Below are 21,515 nucleotides of genomic sequence, written 5' to 3'. Positions count from 1 at the left end.
AATGCTTTCTCCGAACTGGCTGATAGGACAGTGGAGGCTTTGAAAGCCACTCAAGATGTGTGAAAGAGCCACATGTGGCACGGGCTCCCTAGCCACAATCTGGCCACCCCTGTTCTAGATCATACTTCAATTAACATATTAATTTAATTAACATATTCATTTAATTAATTAGCAGGGTAAGATTTTTCTTCGCCCTCCTCAGGAGACCAAACCACACCCACACCCTTTCCAAGCACGTTTCCCGTTGCGGGGGAACCTGCAGCCAGCCTGCCCCCCTCAGGCCTACTAGGCCTTCCCGAGCCTGGGGCTAAAGTAACGCTCTGTCACCGCCTGAAGTGCGAGGCAGTCGGCTTCGCCCCGCCCGACAACTCCCCGGCTTGGCGGCGCAGCGACGTAGCACGAGCGCCCCCTGCTGGAGGCAGTGGGCAGCCCGCGGCGTCGTTTTCTCTCCGCGGCAGTACTCGAAGAAACTACAACTCCCGGCATGCAGCGCAGCGAGCCGCTTTCGACCTTATCGGATACTACAATTACCGACATGCGAAGGAGGGTGGGGGAAAGGAAGGGACGCTCAAGCGGATATCCGGCGGGAAGTGTCAGTAAAGTAGTGGGGGGGCGGAAAGGAGAGGCCCCTGATTTCCAGCCTGGACCAAAAGAGAGTGTTGCCATGGTAAGCTCCGGAAAGGGAGAGGAAAATGGGGGTTCCTCCTCCTGGGGAAAGGGGGAGCAGCTAGGGGGGTGCTCACTGGGGGAGAAATAAATTGGGGGGGGGGGTCATTGGGGTCTTTGACTTTTGGGGAATGCAGGAAGGGGGTGCTTTGGAAGACCCTCAGGTGGGAAGTGGGTGCAAAACCAGGCGGTGTGAATGCATTCTCTCTGCAAGCTCTCCTTCATAGCAATGGGGCTGGTTGCATGTATAAGGGGCAGGGGAATCTTCAGCTTTCTATGCCCGTTATCTTTGTGGCTGTAGAGAACTAGTTATTATCAGGGCTGATTTGAGGCAGGGGCTCACAGGAGTGGAGCTCTGGAACCTCTAAACTTTATTGTGCTCTTTCTTTCTTACCTTCCCCCTACCACCACTACCACCCCCCCAAAAAAATTGCTTCTGGGCTCCATTCTTCAACCCCCCTGCGAGAATTTGGCTGAACTCTAAGATCTGACCAACTTTCTAAAATTTGCTCCTACGAAAAATGGGGAAATAACCAAAACATAAAGCAGGCACGTGGAAATCTTCCTCATGCCACTGTGGGCACATTTTTGTTGCTGTTGTTCAGTCACACAGTCGAGTCCGACTCTTTGCCTTGCCACCTCTTCCTGATCTCTTCTGCTTCTGTTAGGTCCCTACCATTTTTGTCCTTTATCATGCCCATTTCTGCACGAAACGTTCCCTTGATTTCTCCAATTTTCTTGAATAGATGTTTTTGTCCTTCCCATTCTGTTATTTTCCTCTATTGCGTTGCATTGTTCCTTCAGGAAGGCCTCCTTCTCTCTCCTTGCTGTTCTCTGGAAATCCGCATTCAGTTGGGTGAATCTTTCCTTTCGCTTTGCCTTTCGCTTTCCTTCTTTCCTCAGCTATTTGTAAAGCCTCATCAGACAGCCGCACAGGAGAAAGCAATTTAGGAAGTAGGATGGGGGTAATTTTATGATGACAGTTCTAATTCAAGAAGCATCTTAAGGTAGATGCTGAGCTGATATGCAGTTGTATGTGTACAATGATTTTTAACGCTTTTACTGTACTCTGTTTTAACACTATATATTACCTCCCATAGGGTACCCGATATGGGAGGGTGGGATAGAAATGTAATAAAATAAATAAATATAATTTAATACACTTTCCAGTGATGTCAGGGGTATGCAAACGAGCTAATTGTGCTAATGAGCTCCAGCACCTCTTTTTCTACAAAATGACCCCTGGTTATTATAATATGCCACATTGGGCTTTGGAGGCAGCTTGCAGGTTTTTGGGGTTGGGGTTTGAAACAGCAGCAATTAGTTCATGAAGCCTTTTGCAGCAAGAAGGGGAAGAGACTGCTACGAAACAAGAGTAACGCCTTCGTTTTGAACTACGTGTGTGTGCGTGTGTACAGTGCTGTAGAGTTGCTTTGGACCTGTGGCAGCCGTATGAATTAATGTCCTCCAGTTTGAGCCAGTTTGGTGTAGTGGTGAAGTGCGTGGACTCATATCTGGGAGAACCGGGTTTGATTCCCCCACTCCTCCACTTGCAGCTGCTGGAATGGCCTTGGGTCAAGCCAGAGCTCTGGCAGAGGTTGTCCTTGAAAGGGCAGCTGCCGGGAGAACCCTCTCAGCCCCACCCACCTCACAGGTTGTTGTGGGGGGAGAAGATATGGGCTTCTCCCAAAAGCCCTGCCGTTAACAGCCTTGCTTAGAGCTTGCAAACGGGGGGCCGTGGCTTCCTGGATGGAGTCCATCCATCTCATGTTGGGTGTTCCTCTTTTTCGGCTGCCTTCAGCTTTTCCTAGCATTGTCTTTCCCAGTGACCCTTGTCTTCTCGCAGTGGGACCGAAGTCATTAAGCTTTTAGCTTCTAGGGAAAGTTCAGGCTTCATTTGGTCTTCTTGGTGGTAAGTGGACTCAGTGATAATAATTAAAAAAAAAAGCCAGTGGCGATAAAAGCACAGGGTCAAAGGGTTTGGGGAGGGCTGGTGGCACGTGTACTGCGGCATCCCTCCCTCCCTTTGTCCCTTCCAAAGTGGTCGGGGAGCACGTGCTGGTGCCAATGATCTACATCTTGCCTGTCAGTGATGTTAATAACTTAATGGCGATTAATATCCTACTTCTGTGGCACGGTTGTTAGCGGAGCCTCCCTCGATGGGAGCACGTTCAACCGGAGTTGAAAGAGCTGCACTGGCTTCCTATTGTGTACCAAGTCCGTTTCAAAGTGCTGGTATTGACCTTTAAAGCCCTATATGGCCGAGGACCTGTCTATCTAAGGGACCGCCTTTCCCCATATGTTCCCCAGAGAGCACTGCGTTCGGGAACTCAAAATCTACTGTCCATCCCCAGACCAAGGGAGGCCAGGCTAGGCTCTATTCGGGCCAAGGTCTTCTCAGTAGCAGCACCAATGCTGCGGAATGCTCTCCCCGAGGCCATAAGAGCCCTGCGGGATCTCTCCCGATTCCGCAAGGCTTGTAAAACCAAACTTTTAAAACAGGAAGCAAGAGAGAGAGAAGGAAGCAGATGACAGGGAATTGCTCGTGGGCCTGATGGGAGCCCTCCTCCAGGGGCCTGATCTGGCCCTTGGGCTGCATGTTTGATACCCCTGATCTATGCCTTGTTATTAGTCATCCAGAGGAACTGGTTGGCCGCTGCGTGAGACGGGATGCTGGACTAGATGGATCATTGGTCTGATCCAGCAGGGCTCTTCTTATATTATTATACTTCTTTCTTTGGTGCCAAAATATTGAGAAAAGTTCATCGTTCTAATAAGCAAACACTCCCATTATATTTTAGCCTCCTCCCCAATAAGAATTCCATTCTGGACTAACCACTGAATTCCTAGGATAGTATGACTATCCATAAAGCTGTAGGATTTCTTCTGTAGCAAATTCTTGTGGAGAAAATATCTCTGGCGGTTGTGCCAAGGCCGTTTTTGGCTGGAGGGACAGGCCGTTGTGCAACTTTTGTTCCCCTTGTTCCTTTTCTGTAGAAATACCCCGTCTGCGACATCAGTCCAGCAGTTAAACCAAGGCGATCTATCTGTAGTCAGATTTTATTTTTAATTGAGACAAATGCAGTAGTTTCACTTGCAGTTGTAGCCCTAGAAGACTCTTTCTCAAAGCCTTTTTTGCTTCTGGAAAACAGATGCCATCTGTGGTTTCCTAAGACAAAAACTCCCATGCTTCCAGGAGATATGCCGAGTGGAATTCTGGATTTGTATAGCTGGCGCTTCCATCTTCAGTATTAGATGCTCACAGAGAGCGACAGCAGTTTCGAAGACCTTGCTTTGTTCCATTCACATCTAGTCTAGAGGACTGTGGGAATGTCCTTCCTAGAGCACGGTCAATTACCAGTGAGTTGAAATTAAATCAGAAGAGTTACTGGCTCAACCTTAGGAAGAACTTCCTGACTGTTAGAGTGATTCCTAAGTGGAACAGGCTTCCTCGGGAGGTGGTGGGCTCTCCTTCCTTGGAGGTTTTTAAACAGAGGTTAGATGGCCATCTGACAGTGATGAAGATCCTGTGAATTTAGGGGGAGGGATTTGTGATTTTCCTGCATTGTGCAGGGGGTTGGACTAGATGACCCTGGAGGTCCCTTCCAATTCTATAGTTCTATGAACTTCCCGACCGTTAGAGCGGTTCCTCAGTGGAACAGGTTTCCTCGAGAGGTGGTGGGCTCTCCTTCCTTGGAGGTTTTTAAACAGAGGCTGGGTGGCCATCTGACAGCAATGAAGATCCTGTGAATTTAGGGGGAGGTGTTTGTGGCTTCCCTGCATTGTGCAGGGGGTTGAACTAGATGAGCCTGGAGGTCCCTTCCAATTCTGTGATTCTAAAAGCCTTAAGACAGTGACCCCGAATGCTTTTGAGCTTGTGGGCACCTTTGGAATTCTGACCCAGCGTGGTGGGCATGGCCACAAAAATGGCTGCCACGCTAGCTTGCTGTGGTCACCCAGGGGAAATCTCCTGCCAGAGCAACATTTTAAAAAATCTGCACAGCCAATCAGAAGTCTTGCTCTGCAAAAGCCCCACTGGGCTCTTAACACTTGGCATGTGCCGGAGCACCCACAGACACCAAGTTTGGTGGGGCTCGGCCTTGTGTAGCGGGAGGTAGGCTCGGATGTGTCGGTGTTGGGATTTTGGTTTAAAAACCAAAGGAGATATGCGGACAAAGGAGCAAGACACCTGCTTTATAAAGAAAAATACAGTTTACTGGAAAATGTTAAGGAAGGGTACTTGGGATAAAGGAAGCAAAGTCTACGTTCGCCAGTTTGGTGTAGTGGTTAAGTATGCGGACTCTTATCTGGGAGAACTGGGTTTGATTCCCCACTCCTCCACTTGCAGCTGCTGGAATGGCCTTGGGTCAGCCAGAGCTCTCTTATCTGGGAGAACCGGGTTGGATTCCCGACTCCTCCACTTGCAGCTGCTGGAATGGCCTTGGGTCAGCCATAGCTCTCTTATCTGGGAGAACCGGGTTTGATTCCCCACTCCTCCACTTGCAGCTGCTGGAATGGCCTTGGGTCAGCCAGAGCTCTCTTATCTGGGAGAACTGGGTTGGATTCCCGACTCCTCCACTTGCAGCTGCTGGAATGGCCTTGGGTCAGCCAGAGCTCTCTTATCTGGGAGAACTGGGTTGGATTCCCGACTCCTCCACTTGCAGCTGCTGGAATGGCCTTGGGTCAGCCAGAGCTGTCTTATCTGGGAGAACAGGGTTTGATTCCCCACTCCTCCACTTGCAGCTGCTGGAATGACCTTCGGTCAGCCATAGCTCTGGCAGAGGTTGTCCTTGAAAGGGCAGCTGCTGGGAGAGCCCTCTCCAGCCCCACCCACCTCACAGGGTGTCTGTTGTGGGGGAGGAAGGGAAAGGAGATTGTGAGCTGCTCTGAGCCTCTGTCCTTGAAAGGGCAACTGCTGTGAGAGCCCTCTCAGCCCCACCCACCTCACAGGGTGTCTGTTGTGGGGGGAGAAGATATAGGAGATTGTAAGCCGCTCTGAGTCTCTGATTCAGAGAGAAGGGAGGGGTATAAATCTGCAATTCTTCTTCTTCTAGCTGTATCCAGACTCTTACAAAGCTGAACGGCAATGACGATTCTTCTCTCTTCTTCTTGGTCAGCGAACAATGACCGGTACAACAGCAATAAATCTTGCATGGGAGATCAAAGCATAGTTTTCCCAGGCATTCTAGAGCCTATTTCTAATTGGATACGGATACGTGTCTTGGTTACCTTGCCAATTTTCTGCTTTAGTGAACCTATTACGATAGCCAAACTTTTAGTGCATGGATGAATGACCTACAGAGGTGCCTGAAAGGGCCACAGGCAGTGAGATGATAACGCTGAAGAAGTGTCTTTTGCATGTCTGCCTTTGGACTGGTGCATAAGGGCCTGCAGATCTAGTTATGCAATTAAGCCTGTGCAGGTTTTTGCTGTTGTTCAGTCGCACAGTCGAGTCCGATTCTTTGTGACCCCCTGGACCAAGTCACGCCACGCCCTCCTGTCTTCCACCATCCCCTGAAGTCTGCTCAAATTCGTGTTAGTTACATCAGTAACACTGTCCAGCCATCTCATCTTTTGCCGTCCCCTTCTTCTTTTGCCTTCTGTCTTTCCCAGCATCAGGGGCTTCTCCAGGGAGTGCTCCCTTCTCATTGGGTGGCCAAAGGATTTGAGCTTCAGCTTCAGCATCTGACTTTTCAGGGAACAGTCTGGGTTGATTTCCCTTAGGATGGACTGATTGGATCTTCTTGTAGTCCAAGGGACTCTCAGGATTCTTCTCCAGCACCACAGCTCAAAAGCATCTATCCTTCTGCGCTTGGCCTTCCTTATGGTCCAGCTCTCACAGCCATACATTGCTACTGGGAATACCATCGCTTTGACTATACAGACTTTTGTTGGCAGGGTGATGTCTCTACTTTTTATTATACTGCCCAGGTTCGCCATAGCTGTCCTCCCAAGGAGCAAACGTCTTTTAATTTAATGGCTGCAGTTACCATCTGCAGTGATCTTAGATCCCAGAAATGTGAAGTCTGTCACTACTTCCATGTCTCCCCCTTCTATTTGCCAAGGAGTGATGGGGCCGGATGCCATGATCTTAGTTTTTTTGATGTTGGGTTTCAAGCCTACTTTTGCGCTCTCCTCTTTCACCCTCAACAAGAGGTTCTTTAGGTCCTCCTCACTTTCTGCCATTAGAGTGGTGTCATCTGCATATCTGAGGTTGTTGATGTTTTCCCCGGCAATCTTAATTCCGGCTTCTACTTCATCCAGGCCAGCATATAGATAGGTTGTTTTTTTCTGTGATACTTTGGCTTGTTGGAACTAGGCATGAAAATCCCCCAGGTATAGGGTGTAGCCAGAATAGCTTAGTGGTTAAAAGCAGGAGACTCTTATCTGGAGAACAGGGTTTGATTCCCCTCCTGCATGTGAAATCTTTTGGGTACCTTGGGCCAGTCTCAGAACTCTCTCAGCCCCCCACCTACCCCACAAGATGCCTGCTAGGGGGAGAGAAAGGGAAGGGTGATTGTAAGCCACTTGGAAACTCCTTAGGGAAGAGACAAGAGGGGTACAAAAACCAACTTTTCTTCTTCTTTCAAGGCTTATATTTGGCTTCCTTCCCCAAAAAGTTATATCCACTGGCATATTATATTCTCTCTTTTCCCCTGGATCTGTCCCCTGCTTAATCAAGGGGCATGTGCGTCTACATAAGAGGCACGATGATTGCAATGGCTTCTGATCATCTTTGTTGGAGCAGATAATGAGTCATCGGTTGCTTTCTCTGCGGGTGTTGCTGGGGAAAGTCGTTTTCCTCTTGTTAACGAACAGAGCAGAAAGAAGAGCTCGGCTCAGAGACCAGTCTGGAAAGGCTGTTTCATCCTTCAGAGGAAGCTCAAATGTCCCTGATACGTCCAACCAGTGAATCATGCAGAGAGGGGAAGGAAACAGTTAAGTTTGGAAGAGAGAAGCAAAGGCATGCAAGAGATGCATTTTGTTTTCATTTTTTTACTGCCCTATTATTTTCCCCTGTCCTGGACAGGAATTTGAGCCCTGCAAATACATCACTGAAAAGGACACCCATTTCTATGGTTGCAATTCTGTGCTCACTTGCTTTGTGGTCAGTTCCATTGAACTTGGTGGATTTTTTTTTTTTTTTTAGTAAACATGCATGAGATCAGCTGCAAGAGTGTCGTTCTCAAAGAGTGATCTCTGGCACAGTTGTGAGTTGTGTGGAATCAGTTAAACAAAGAATTAAAGGCTCCTCCAAGCATAGAGAACACACACTCCCACAGAGAAGACAGCATTTCTATCTGTGTTTGACTGAAGCAGTTACTCCTGTTATAGAAGCTTAGCAAAATTACCAAGAGGGTGACTATTGTGTCTCTGAATGAGTAATTGTTCTGGTCTTCTAGTATGATTAGAACATAGTTCCAGGAGGGTAAGGTTTGTTGGTCTGCAGTGGAAAATATCTGACAAAGGGGATTTTGATTCCCGAAAGCTTACATCCCAAAAATCTCATTGTTCTCCAAGGCGCTACTGAACTTGAAATGCAATCAGAACAATGTCTGCGTAGGCTTTCCTGAGTGCAGGTTATTCACTTCTCTTGCACACTGAGTCTAAAAGAATAAAACTTTTCTTAATGAAGGTTTGATATCAATGCTATATAAAAGTCTACTGCTTACAAAGGAACTTTCTTTAACTAGCTACCAGTTAGCTTGGCACAAAGATCTGGGCATCCAGTAGACTGGGATAGAATTTGGAACTCATCCATTTACAGTTTGCGATCTACAGTCCATAAAGTCCTATAAAGGTGGTACTTAAAAAGGTCAAGGTAGTCCCCTGTGCAAGCACCAGTTGTTTCCGACTCTGGGGTGACGTTGCTTTCACAGCAGACCTTTTATGGGGTAGTTTGCCATTGCCTTCCCCAGTCATCTCCACTTTCCCCCCAGCAAGTTCATTTTACTAACCTCGGAAGGATGGAAGGCTTAATCAACCTTGAGCCGGCTACCTGAACCCAGCTTCCGCCGGGATCGAACTCAGGTCGTGAGCAGAGCTTAGGACTGCAGTACTGCAGCTTTACCACTCTGCGCCACGGGGCTCTTAGATGGTACTTAACAGCCCTCTAAGCTTGCCTATATTAATCCAGACCTATCCCCATTTATTCCGAAAGCAATACAGAAACAGAGGCTCATGCTACCATAATTGGTGGACTTGTGACAATGGGGTACAATTCTGGGGAGAAATTTTAACACAAATCAAATTGATGTCAGGATAGGATGTTCCTTTTGACCCAGCTCTCATACTGCTAAATCTATGGGGAAAACACTGATTCCTAGTGCTGCCAGAGCCCTTATTCTCAACATATTAACTGCTGCAAAAGGTGTTTCAGCTACAGATCGGAAGAACCAACACAAATTGGTTTTGTTTTAGCCTTACGCCTCCTTTCTCTTTCAGGTTCGCTTTATTCTGATTCAGACCAATTTGTATTGGTTCTACGATGCATCATTGGCATCGAAAAGTTTGGGATTATATTGTGTCAGTTAAAATTATTGACTGGAATATACTTTATGAAGGAATTCCCACTTTGCAAAATGTAATGAATAAATGGGAAACAGGGATAACTTCTTTTGCTGTTTCCTCAAACGCTCCTTTTCAATCATCTCCTACTAAAAACCAAGCTATCTATTTCATTAAATACTTTCATTAATCTAATAGTACTGATATATAAACTATATTTACAACTCAATAGATATGTGTTACTTGGCGATACAGGAATATTGCAAGACATACCTATGTATGTAAGAAAACCATTTATTTTTCTGTATGATTTGTAAATGTATCCTTTTTCTTGTAACCTTGTTTTTATTTTGATTAATAAATATAAACCATTACATTTGGTGGGTGGGAAACAAAGAAAAATCCTTTTGGCTGAAAAATCTAAACATAGTCTCCTGTTGTGAAAGCGTACCTCAATTGTCACTAGTTTAGAGACGATGGGAGGAGCCTTTGTGGTAGAACACCTGCTTGGCATGCAGAAGGTCCCAGGTTCAATCCCCGGCATCTCCACTTAAAAGGACCAGGCAGGAGGTGATGGGAAAGACCTCAGCCTGAGACCCTGGTGAGCCATGAAGTGGGGCTGTGGCTCAGTGGTAGAGCCTCTGCTTGGCATGCAGAAGGTCCCAGGTTCAATCCCCGGCATCTCCAGTTAAAAGGACCAGGCAGGAGGCGGTGGGAAAAACCTCAGCCTGAGACCCTGGAGAGCCATGAAGTGGGGCTGTAGCTCAGTGGTGGAGCCTCTGCTTGGCATGCAGAAGGTCCCAGGTTCAATCCCTGGCATCTCCAGTTAAAAGGACCGGGTAGGAGGTGATGCGAAAGACCTCAGCCTGAGACCCTGGAGAGCCATGAAGTGGGGCTGTAGCTCATTAGTAGAGCATTTGCTTGGCATGCAGAAAGTCCCAGGTTCAATCCCCAGCATCTCCAGTTCAAAGGACCAGGCAGGAGGTGATGGGAAAGACCTCAGCCTGAGACCGTGGAGAGCCATGAAGTGGGGCTGTGGCTCAGTGATAGAGCATCTGCTTGGCATGCAGAAGGTCCCAGGTTCAAGCCCCAGCAACTCCAATTGAAAGGACCAGGTGGTAGGTGCTGGGAAAGACCTCCACTTGAGACCCTGGAGAGCCACTGCTAGTCTGAGTAGACAAGACTGTCCTTGATGAACTGAGGGTTTGATTCATTATTTAGCCGCTTCATGTGTTCCTCCGTATTGTTTTAGCCTTATGTCTCCTTTCTCTTTCAGATTCGCTTTATTCTGATCCAGAACCGGGCTGGCAAAACACGCCTGGCCAAGTGGTACATGCAGTTTGACGATGACGAGAAGCAGAAGCTGATCGAGGAGGTCCATGCGGTTGTTACTGTGCGAGACGCAAAGCACACCAACTTTGTTGAGGTATAACATTCACTGGTGTGGGGCTCCTTTCCATCTCATTGGGGGTCATTAACACATGGAATTCACTCCCACAGGAGGTGGTGGTGGCTACAAGCATAGACAACTTCAAGAAGGGATTGGATAAACATCTGGAGCAGAGGGTGGCAATCGGGGGTGAGCTCTCCCAGAGACGCACACTACACTGTGGGGTGCCCCAGGGAGCAGTTCTCTCGCCAATGCTATTTAATATCTATATGCGCCCCCTTGCCCAGATTGCCAGGAGGTATGGGCTTGGGTGTCACCAGTATGCAGATGACACCCAGCTCTATCTACTAATGGATGGCCGGCCTGGCTGCGCCCCAGAGAACTTGGACCTGGCACTGCAGGCCGTGGCAACCTGGTTAAGGCTGAGCGGGCTGAAACTGAATCCAGCGAAGACAGAGGTCCTTTGCTTGGGTCGGGGCGCTCTGGGAGGGGAAATACCTCTCCCGGTCTTTGACGGGGCACCACTGAAAGCGACGCGCCGAGTCAGAAGCCTGGGAGTTCTACTGGAGCCTTCATTATCAATAGAGGCCCAGATAGCAGCCACTGCCAAGTCAGCCTTTTTTCATTTGAGGCGGACAAGGCAGTTGGCTCCCTTCCTAGAGCGTCGGGACCTGGCAACAGTGATCCATGCAATGGTCACCTTGAGACTAGATTACTGTAATGCCCTCTACGTGGGGCTGCCTCTGTGCCAAACCCGGAAGCTGCAGCTAGTGCAGAATGCGGCGGCCAGACTGTTGCTGGGGCTCCCAAAGTGGGAGCACATACAGCCGGGGCTGCGTGAACTGCACTGGCTGCCAGTTACATACCGGATTCGTTACAAAGTGCTGGTTATTACCTTTAAAGCCCTATATGGCCGAGGACCTGCCTACCTTAGGGACCGTCTCTCCCCGTATGAACCCCAGAGAGCACTGAGGTCAGCAGGGAAGAACCTGCTGACTATTCCCAGGCCAAAAGAGGTAAAACTCCAGAGCACCTGTACTCGGGCCTTCTCTGTTATGGCTCCACAGCTGTGGAATCAGCTTCCAGAAGAAATGCGGGCCCTGCGGGACTTTGAACAGTTCCGCAGGGCCTGCAAGACCATCTAGTTCCGAATGGCATTCACCGACTGAAGCTACTAAACTGTTAAGTAAACTTGCCAGCGATTATAGCACCAATGTACCAATGTCTTTGTTTTTAGAATTTTAATAGATTTTAGTCAATTGTAGCTAAAATGTTATATATTGTACATTGTATGTATTAAGTCTCTGTTAGCCGCCCTGAGCCGCTTCGGCGGGGAGGGCGGGATACAAATAAAATGTGAAATGAAATGAAGTGAGAGTCTGGCTGTTAGGAAGCTCCACCTCTTAAAACCTTTTGACCAGCCTGTTCTCGACCAGCCTGTTCCTGAGATATCCCCGGTCTTTGCTTCCTGGTTTTCCTGCATTTAATTTTCATTTGAGGGGCAAACATGAAAATGATGATACCCTGATGGCTGTTAATCTTTGCTCCATGTAGTGGAATTGAAGACAGCATGGCAGGCAGCTATAATCCTTGCCTCTTCATGGGGCGCTTCTTATAACTTTTGGCAGGGGTAGATTTCTAGCAGGAGCTCCTTTGCATAGTAGGCCACACCTCCTGATGTAGCCAGTCCTCCAAGAGCTTACAAGGCTTTTTTTTGTAAGCTCTTGGAGGACTGGCTGGATCAGGGGGGTGTGGTCTAATAGGCAAAGGAGCTGAGCTCCTAGAAAGTCACCCCTGACTTTTGGACAGGAGGAAAGTTAGTTGACAGAATCACTAAAACAGGGTTCCCCAATCTTTTTGAGTCCATGAGCGCATTAGGAATTCTGACACAGCTTGGTGGATGCAGCAGCCAACCGGCTGCCATGAAAGGACTGCCACAGCTTAACTTCAGTTAAGGAGCTAGACTAGACGGCCCTGGAGGTCCCTTCCGACTCTGATTTTATGAATACAGTAGAGAACCTTGTGCTAGGGTGGCAGCTGTTGCCAAAGTGACACTTTAAAGAAATTTGCTGTCTATCAAATTTCCAGTAGCCAATCAGAAGCCTCGCTGGGCAAAAGCCCTTCCTGGCCCCACCCATGTCCAAAACTCACTTGGTGGGCACCAGGGAAAGAGACAGCAGGTGCCATGTTGGGGGCCCCGGACACAACTCTAGGGACCCCTGAGCTAGGAATTTTCCTCTCACCAGGAAAGTAGCCTCATTTTGCACAATTTGAGCTTTTTGTCTCGAGTTTTTGCTCTTTTGTATAGGGCCCCTGCTGAGTGAGAGCCCTGTGGTGCAGAGTGTTAAGGCTGCAGTACTGCAGTCCTAAGCTCTGCTCACAACCTGAGTTCGATCCCCGGCGGAAGCTGGGTTTTCAGGTAGCCAGCTCCAGGTCGACTGAGCATTCCATCCTTCCGAGGTCGGTCAAATGAGGACTCAGCTTGCTGATGGGGAAGTGTAGAGGACCGGGGAAGGCAATGGCAAACCACCCCGTAGAAAGTCTGCCGTGAAAACGTTGTGAAAGCGACGTCACCCCAGAGTGGGAAACGACTGGTGCTTGCACAGGGGATATTTCCTTTCCTTCCTGCTGAGTACTGTGCGATGAAGGCAACTTTCATCTCCTCCTCCCTTTCTTTCAGTTCCGCAACTTCAAAATAATCTACAGACGCTACGCCGGCCTCTACTTCTGCATTTGTGTGGATGTGAATGACAATAATCTGGCCTACCTGGAAGCCATTCACAATTTTGTGGAGGTGGGTATTTATCCTCTTGGACTCTGTGTGTGTGAACGCATGCATGGAGCCACAATGGGGAACTGCGTGATCAAATGCTTCTGTACATTGGGGGGGAACAATACCCTATCTCCCTGAGAACTCATTCCTGGGAGTTGTGTCTCTGGTTCCAGGTTCCTTCCGATATGCTTGTTGTCCACAGAGAATTTTTCTTCCCTTTGGAAGTTTCCAGTCTTTCCCACCAAAAGTCTGGATAGGGACCAGTCCAGTTGTGATAGGACATGTTCATTGGCTCTGAATGTGAGAGCAAAGCCCTGCAGGGGCAGAATGGACTGTGCCACTTCAGGCTGCAGGTGCAGAATTCTAGCTTTAAAATTAGCACCCCTTGCTTGCTAGCTTTCTGCACACAGAGAGCATTTAACATCGAGCAGGATTCCAAAACGTGATGCTTTATCTGTAGCCTGCAGAGTGGTAACGCTGCAGTACTGCAGTCTGAACTCTCTGCTCATGACCTGAGTTCGATCCCGGCTGAAGCTGGGTTCAGGTAGCTGGCTCAAGGTTGACTCGGCCTTCCATCCTTCCGAGGCCGGTCAAAGGAGTCCCCAGCTTGCAGGGGAGAAAGTGTAGACGACTGGGGAAGGCAAAAGCAAAGCACCCTGTCAAAAGTCTGCCGTGAAAACGTTGTGAAAGCAACATCACCCCAGAGTCGGAAACGACTGGTGCTTGCACAGGGGACCACCTTTATCTTTTTAAAGTATCCTAGGAAATGGCTGAGAAGCTGAATGCATTTTTTGCCTCAGTCTTCACTGTGGAAGATGAGAAGTGTTTGCCTGCTTCAGAACCACTAATTTTGGAAAGGGTGTTGAAAGACCTGAGTCAGATTGAGGTGACAAGAGAGGAGGTTCTACAACTGATTGATGAATTAAAAACTAATAAGTCACCAGGTCCGGATGGCATACATCGGAGAGTTCTGAAAGAACTCAAAGTTGAACTTGTGGATCTCCTGACAAAAATATGTAATCTTTCATCGAGATCTGCCTCCGTTCCTGAGGACTGGAAGGTAGCAAATGTCACCCCCATCTTTAAAAAGAGATCCAGAGGAGATCCAGGAAATTACAGGCCAGTCAATAATACCGGAAAAGTTGGTAGAAACCATTATCAAGGACAGAATGAGTAGGCACATTGATGAACACAAGTTATTGAGGAAGCCTCAGCATGGGTTCTCTAAGGGAAGATCTTGGCGCACTAACCTGTTACAGTTCTTTGAGGGGGTAAACAAACTTGTGGACAAAGGGGACCCAATAGATGTTGTTTACCTTGACTTCCAGAAAGCTTTTGATAAAGTTCCTCATCAAAGGCTCCTTAGTAAGCTCGAGAGTCATGGAGTAAAAGGACAGGTCCACTTGTGGACCAAAAACTGACTAATTAATAGGAAGCCGAGATTGCATAAACGGGCAGTCTTCGCAATGGAGGACAGTAAGCAGTGGGGTGCCGCAGGGCTCAGTACTGGGTCCCATGCTCTTTAACTTGTTCATAAATGATTTAGAGTTGGGAGTGAGCAGTGAAGTGGCTAAGTTTGCAGATGACACTAAATTGTTCAGGGTGGTGACAACCAGAGAGGATTGTGAGGCACTCTAGAGGGATCTGTTGAGGCTGGGTGAGTAGGCGTCAATGTGGCAGATGAGGTTTAATATGGCCAAGTGCAAAGTAATGCACATTGGGGCCAAGAAATACAAATACAAGTTGATGGGATGTGAACTGGCAGAGATTGACCAAGAGAGAGATCTTGGGGTTGTGGTAGATAACTCACTGAAAATGTCAAGACAGTGTGCGATTGCAATAAAAAAGGCCAACACCATGCTGGGAATTATTAGGAAGGGAACTGAAACCAAATCAGCCAGTATCATAACGCCCCTGTATAAATCGATGGTGTGGTCTCATTTGGAATACTGTGTACAATTCTGGTCACCACACCTCAAAAAGGATATTATAGCATTGGAAAAAGTGCAGAAAAGGGCAACTAGAATGATTAAAGGTCTGGAACACTTTCCCTATGAAGAAAGGTTAAAACGCTTGGGGCTGTTTAGCTTGGAGAAATGTCGACTGCGGGGTGACACGATAGAGGTTTACAAGATTATGCATGGGATGGATAAAGTAGAGAAAGAAGTCCTTTTCTCCCTTTCTCACAATACAAGAACTCGTGGGCATGCAATGAAATTGCTGAGCAGTCAGGTTAAAACGGATAAAAGAAAGTCCTTCTTCACCCAAAGGGTGATTAACATGTGGAATTCACTGCCACAGGAGGTGGTGACGGCTACAAGCATAGCCAGCTTTAAGAGGGGATTGGATAAAAATATGGAACAGAGGTCCATCAGTGGCTATTAGCCACAGTGTGTATGTATATGTGTGTGTGTGTGTATATATATATATATATATACACATACATACATACACACACACACATATTGGCCACTGTGTGACACGTAGTGTTGGACTGGATGGGCCATTGGCCTGATCCAACAGGGCTTCTCTTATGTTCTTATGTACAGAGTGTTGGACTGGATGGGCCATTGGCCTGATCCAACATGGCTTCTCTTATGTTCCTATGTGACACAGAGTGTTGGACTGGATGGGCCATTGGCCTGATCCAACATGGCTTCTCTTATGTTCTTCTGTGACACAGAGTGTTGGACTGGATGGGCCATTGGCCTGATCCAACATGGCTTCTCTTATGTTCTTATGTGACACAGAGTGTTGGACTGGATGGGCCATTGGCCTGATCCAATATGGCTTCTCTTATGTTCTTCTGTGACACAGAGTGTTGGACTGGATGGGCCATTGGCCTGATCCAACAGGGCTTCTCTTATGTTCTTCTGTGACACAGAGTGTTGGACTGGATGGGACATTGGCCTGATCCAACATGGCTTCTCTTATGTTCTTCTGTGACACAGAGTGTTGGACTGGATGGGCCATTGGCCTGATCCAATATGGCTTCTCTTATGTTCTTCTGTGACACAGAGTGTTGGACTGGATGGGCCATTGGCATGATCCAACATGGCTTCTCTTATGTTCTTAGTCTGATCTGCCACTGTATTACTCTGCCAGTGTAAAGCAAATTGCAGTTACAGCTTCAAAATTTATTATTGTTTTTATTTGAAATATTTTTTTATGCTGCCTTTCCACGAGGCGGTCCACCAGTGTTGCCCTTGCAGGCACCGTTCACGGTGCTGATTGTAAAACCCCAAAGTATCCCAGCTTCCCCTTCTGACCCACAAAATTATTTCTTGGATGACCTGCGAATGCTGTGTATGGGTCTTAAGAACATAAGAAGAACCCTGCTGGATCAGACCAGATCTAGTCACATAGTGGCCAACCGGATCCCTTGGAGGGCCAACGATAGTGCATAGAGCCTTCCCTTGATGCTGCCCCCTGGCTCTGGGATTCAGAGGCCGACTGCCTCTGAGCTGGAGGTTCCCCTTGTCACCATGGCTAATAGCCGCTTATCTTTCATGAATCTCTCTAATCCCCTTTTAAAAGCTGTTTATTCCCTCTACATCTTCTAGCAGCAAAGTCCACATTTTAATCACTCTAAAAAAGTATCCATCTTTGTGCTGGACAAAAATATATGGTTGGTTCCATCAGCTCTTCAGGAAACTGAGTTGCAGGAGCTGGACCTCATAGCAAAAGGCACACGTGTGCGCCCAGACTCATTTTCTACCCATTGCCCTTCTCTTGCTCACCAATGCCTACCTTCTCTGGTGTCTAGGTATTGAATGAATATTTCCACAACGTCTGTGAACTCGACCTGGTCTTCAACTTCTACAAGGTGAGTTTCTGCACTTAATGCTTCTGTCAAGTTAGAATAAAGAAGGAACATGACCTTTAAAAAATATTATTGTTATTTCAGTACAAACATACTCTCAGTAGGTACACATACACAAAACAAATTCTCCTGTACTTTTACAGGGAATCGTAGTAAGCAAATGGGTACATCTTACTATGAACATATGAAGCTGCCTTATACTGAATCAGACCCTCAGTCCATCAAACTCAGTATTGTCTACTCAGACTGGCAGCGGCTCTCCAGGGTCTCAAGCTGAGGTTTTTCACGCTCATTTGCCTGGACCCTTTTTAGTTGGAGATGCCGGGAATTGAACCTGGGACCTTCTGCTTACCTAGCAGATGCTCTACCACTGGGCCAACCTCCCTCCCCATTATATCTTTTAATTCCAAAAATAATAATAATAATGTTGAATATTTAGTAATAAATCAGGTTCCGCAGAGTTCATCTTATGAGCCCTTAATTTTGTTAAACCACTCACTGATAGTTGGTGATTCTGGCTTTTTCCAGTTTATTGCTGTTGTAAGTAAACTTAGTACTAATTCCAAATCTGAACCATCTACATAACCTCACAAAAAAACCCCAGAAAAATTAATTTCGGTTCAAAAGGTATTTCCCTACCCAACATTTCAGTAACATAATTTATCTTAAAGTTAGAGTCCAGTGGCATTTTGAAAACCAACAAAAGTATGAGCTTTTGTGTGCATGCACACTTCTTCAGAGACTTTGAAATGGAAGTATTTCAGTGTATCTGAGGGACTGTGCGTACAGAAGAAGAGGAAGAAGACTGCAGATTTATACCCCGCCCTTCTCTCTGAATCAGAGACTCAGAGCAGCTCACAATCTCCTTTATCTTCTTCCCCCACAACAGACACCCTGTGAGGTGGGTGGGGCTGAGAGGGCTCTCACAGCAGCTGCCCTTTCAAGGACAACTCCTAGGAGAGCTCTGGCTGACCCAAGGCCATTCCAGCAGCTGCAAGTGGAGGAGTGGGGAATCAAACCCGGTTCTCCCAGATAAGAGTCCACGCACTTAACCACTACACCAAGGTGGCGCTCATACCTGAAAGCTCATACCTTGAATAAAACTTTGTTGGTCTTCAAGATGCCCCTGGACTCTAACTTTGTTCTACTGCTTCAGACCAACACGGCTGATCTATAATTGACCACAACCTTCCGAAATGTTTTAATCTTAGGGCAAGACCAGAAAATATGGAACACATCTGCAGAGGAACTATTACATCTCCAGCACTTATCTTTTGTTGTATAATGATCAGGGGTGGAATTCTAGCAGAAGCGCCATTGCATATTAGGCCACACCCCCTCTGATGTAGCCAATCCTCCAAGAGCTTACAGAGCTCTTCGCACAGGGCCTACCGTAAGCTACAGGAGGATTGACTGCATCAGGGGTGTGCGGCCTAATATGCAAAGGAGCTCCTGCTAGAATTCCACCCCTGATAACATCTAATTTATGGGGAGTTAGGTACCACTGGAGAAGTAATTTATACATGTTTTCTTTAAGACCAGTTGGCGGTAGTCTAGGAACAGCTCTTTCCCAAAGACAACTCCATTCCTCTTCTGAGATCGTAATTTGCATGGCCTCAGCGGTAGAGGGCTACCTCAAGGCAGCGTTTGGCAAAAGGCAGTGCATTTGATTCTGCAGCCAATGGAACAGGCTTCCCTTTAATTGGCACTTTCTTGTGCCTGAGAGCAGCAGTGGGGTGAAAGACGAGTGCAGGGAAGACAGCAAGGGATAGGTTAGGGCATCCGTGTAGCTGTGGAAGCAGGAAGATAGCGGCGTTGTGGAAGCCAAAATCTGCTGGGACTGGGCCAGGATTCGCATCTGGGGTGGGTGCACAGTTCAGCTAAAGAGGCACCTGCCTGCTGTGGAAACCGGGGAAATAAGAGGCCTTAATTGAGTGCAAGAAGCCGTGTAGAATATCGGCATCAGGGCCTCTAGGCCATGTTTGAAGCCAGCCTAGCCTATGCTGTGACCAGCAGACCATGTTGTGCAATATCCATAAACCGTCCATATGCTACGGGGGGAGAAGGCCATGTTTATCTGTTTTCCTTTGCATTCTTGCCCCATAGGCTAATTTTGCCTTGCTTCTTGCTGGTTAGAAAGGCTCCCCTATAAAGGGGGACATAATACCCGTCACTCCTGTTGTCTGCTTCCTTTTGGTGCCACAGGTTCAAATGACACTTGAGAGCCAGTTTGGTGTAGTGGTTAAGTGTGTGGTCTCTTATCTGGGAGAAGCAGGTTTGATTCCCTCCTCCTCCACTTGCAGCTGCTGGAATGGCCTTGGGTCAGCCCTCTCACAGAGCTGTCCTTGAAAGGGCAGCTTCTCGGAGAGTTCTCTCAGCCTTATCTACCTCCCAGGGTGTCTCCTGTGGGCAAGGAAGGTAAAGGAGACTGTAAGCTGCTCTGAGATTCAGAGTGAAGAAAGGAAAGGTCCCCTGTGCAAGTACCAGTCGTTTCCAACTCTGGGGTGACGTTGCTTTCACAACGTTTTCACGGCAGACTTTTTACGGGGTGGTTTGCTATTGGCTTCCCCAGCCACACACTTTCCCCCCCAGTAAGCTGGGTACTCATTTTACCAACCTCGGAAGGATGGAAGGCTGAGTCACCCTGAGCTGGCTACCTGAAACCAGCTTCTGCGGGGATCGAACCCAGGTCTTGAGCATAGATACAGCTCAGAACCTTTGGATTATCAAATAAAGTCTTAACATTGTAACCAATGGAAGTCTGCTCAATTTGAAGTTCCACTGTCTGACAGAGAGTTCAGACTGCAGTACTGCAGCTTTACCACTTTACCAGAGCGGGGTATAAATCCAATATCTTCTTCTTCTTGCTGCAGGTTTACACAGTGGTAGATGAGATGTTCTTAGCGGGCGAGATCCGGGAGACCAGCCAAACGAAGGTCTTGAAGCAGCTTCTCATGTTGCAGTCCCTAGAATGAGAGACGGAGAAAGAAACCCACCGAGTCCCGACCTCTCCTTGGCGAGATCCGGCCACTGCCCCTCCGAGCTCACCTCTCTTCACCCAGTTCCTTGAATCAGTGACTTGCAGAAAGCAAAATTTGTCCCCTTCCTTTGTAGTTGGAGGCAGGGGGCGGAGTCTAAAATTGGACCCCAGTTCACGTTTTCTAGGCTTGCTTTGACTCTCTCCTCATGAGAAGGCCGGAGCATGGGAAGTAGCCAAGGTGGGGCTGGCCTCTTTTTCTTACCGGGGGTGGGGAGAGGGGAGATCAAAAGGGGGGGGAAGGAAGGCGCTCCCACTATCTCACTGCTGACGCCGTCCCAGCAAAACCCCCTTTCTGTACAACCAGTTCCCTGCCCCGTCCCCTATCCATTCCCGTTAACGTGTTGCGCCGCATCCGTTGTGGAAGAGGGACCATAACTGTGTGTGTGTGTTGTGAGCGGTGGCAAATGCTCGTGCTGCCGGTGAAGTGTTGTGCTCAAATAAAGCGTCTGTTAATACTTTAAAAAGAAAATGTCTCTCTGTTGTCTCTGGAAGGAAAACATTTCCTGGGCTGGAATCGTCCATACCGCTGGGCTGTTCTGTGCCGTGCTCAGCAGTGACGGTGCCAGATACTCTTAACAACCATGGGCCTAAAAAGCCACATCAGAAGAGAACAATAAAAACCGCTGTCCACATAGAACTAAGGGGTTGAGTACACAGAGATGAGGCCAGCTGTTCTGCCAGGGCTTTTTTTGTGGCCAGAACTCCTTTACATACTAGGCCACACTCCTCTTATGTAGCCAATCCTCCAAGAGAAGAAGATGATAATGAAGATATTGGATTTATATCCTGCCCTCCACTCCAAAGAGTCTCAGAGCGGCTCACAATCTCCTTTCCCTTCCTCCCCCACAACAGACACCCTGTGAGGTAGATGAAGATACTGGATTTATATCCCGCCCTCCACTCCGAAGAGTCTCAGAGCGGCTCACAATCTCCTTTCCCTTCCTCCCCCACAACAGACACCCTGTGAGGTCGATGAAGATACTGGATTTATATCCCGCCCTCCACTCCGAAGAGTCTCAGAGCGGCTCACAATCTCCTTTCCCTTCCTCCCCCACAACAGACACCCTGTGAGGTCGATGAAGATATTGGATTTATATCCCGCCCTCCACTCCGAAGAGTCTCAGAGCGGCTCACAATCTCCTTTCCCTTCCTCCCCCACAACAGACACCCTGTGAGGTCGATGAAGATACTGGATTTATATCCTGCCCTCCACTCTCAGAGCGGCTCACAATCTCCTTTCCCTTCCTCCCCCACAGCAGACACCCTGCCCCAGAAGGCAGGACCAGAACCAATGGGTTGAAACTAAATCAGAAGG

General features: G+C 47.9%; 1 protein-coding gene across 1 annotated transcript; it reads left to right on the top strand.

Annotated features, from left to right (window-relative positions):
* Window positions 1-478: 478 nt before the first annotated feature.
* LOC132586142 (AP-2 complex subunit sigma) lies at window positions 479-20,669 on the top strand. Its single transcript, XM_060258105.1, has 5 exons — window positions 479-667; window positions 10,451-10,600; window positions 13,245-13,358; window positions 17,104-17,163; window positions 20,034-20,669. The coding sequence occupies exons 1-5, from the start codon at window positions 485-487 to the stop codon at window positions 20,133-20,135; spliced, it is 609 nt and encodes a 202-aa protein (XP_060114088.1). The 5' UTR covers window positions 479-484; the 3' UTR covers window positions 20,136-20,669.
* Window positions 20,670-21,515: the final 846 nt, after the last annotated feature.

Source organism: Heteronotia binoei, chromosome 17 (assembly GCF_032191835.1).
Source record: "Heteronotia binoei isolate CCM8104 ecotype False Entrance Well chromosome 17, APGP_CSIRO_Hbin_v1, whole genome shotgun sequence".
NCBI classification, from domain to species: Eukaryota; Metazoa; Chordata; class Lepidosauria; order Squamata; family Gekkonidae; genus Heteronotia; species Heteronotia binoei.
The sequence above is the reverse complement of the archived record's forward strand: the minus strand, read 5'-3'. Positions and strand labels throughout refer to the sequence as shown.

Bases quoted from the DNA above. Each gene is read 5' to 3' on its own strand.
- LOC132586142 (XM_060258105.1), top strand. From the start codon at position 485: ATGCAGCGCAGCGAGCCGCTTTCGACCTTATCGGATACTACAATTACC. The intron at 668-10,450 runs GTAAGCTCCGGA...TTTCTCTTTCAG, and splicing joins CAAAAGAGAGTGTTGCCATG to ATTCGCTTTATTCTGATCCA. The intron at 10,601-13,244 runs GTATAACATTCA...CCTTTCTTTCAG, and splicing joins AGCACACCAACTTTGTTGAG to TTCCGCAACTTCAAAATAAT.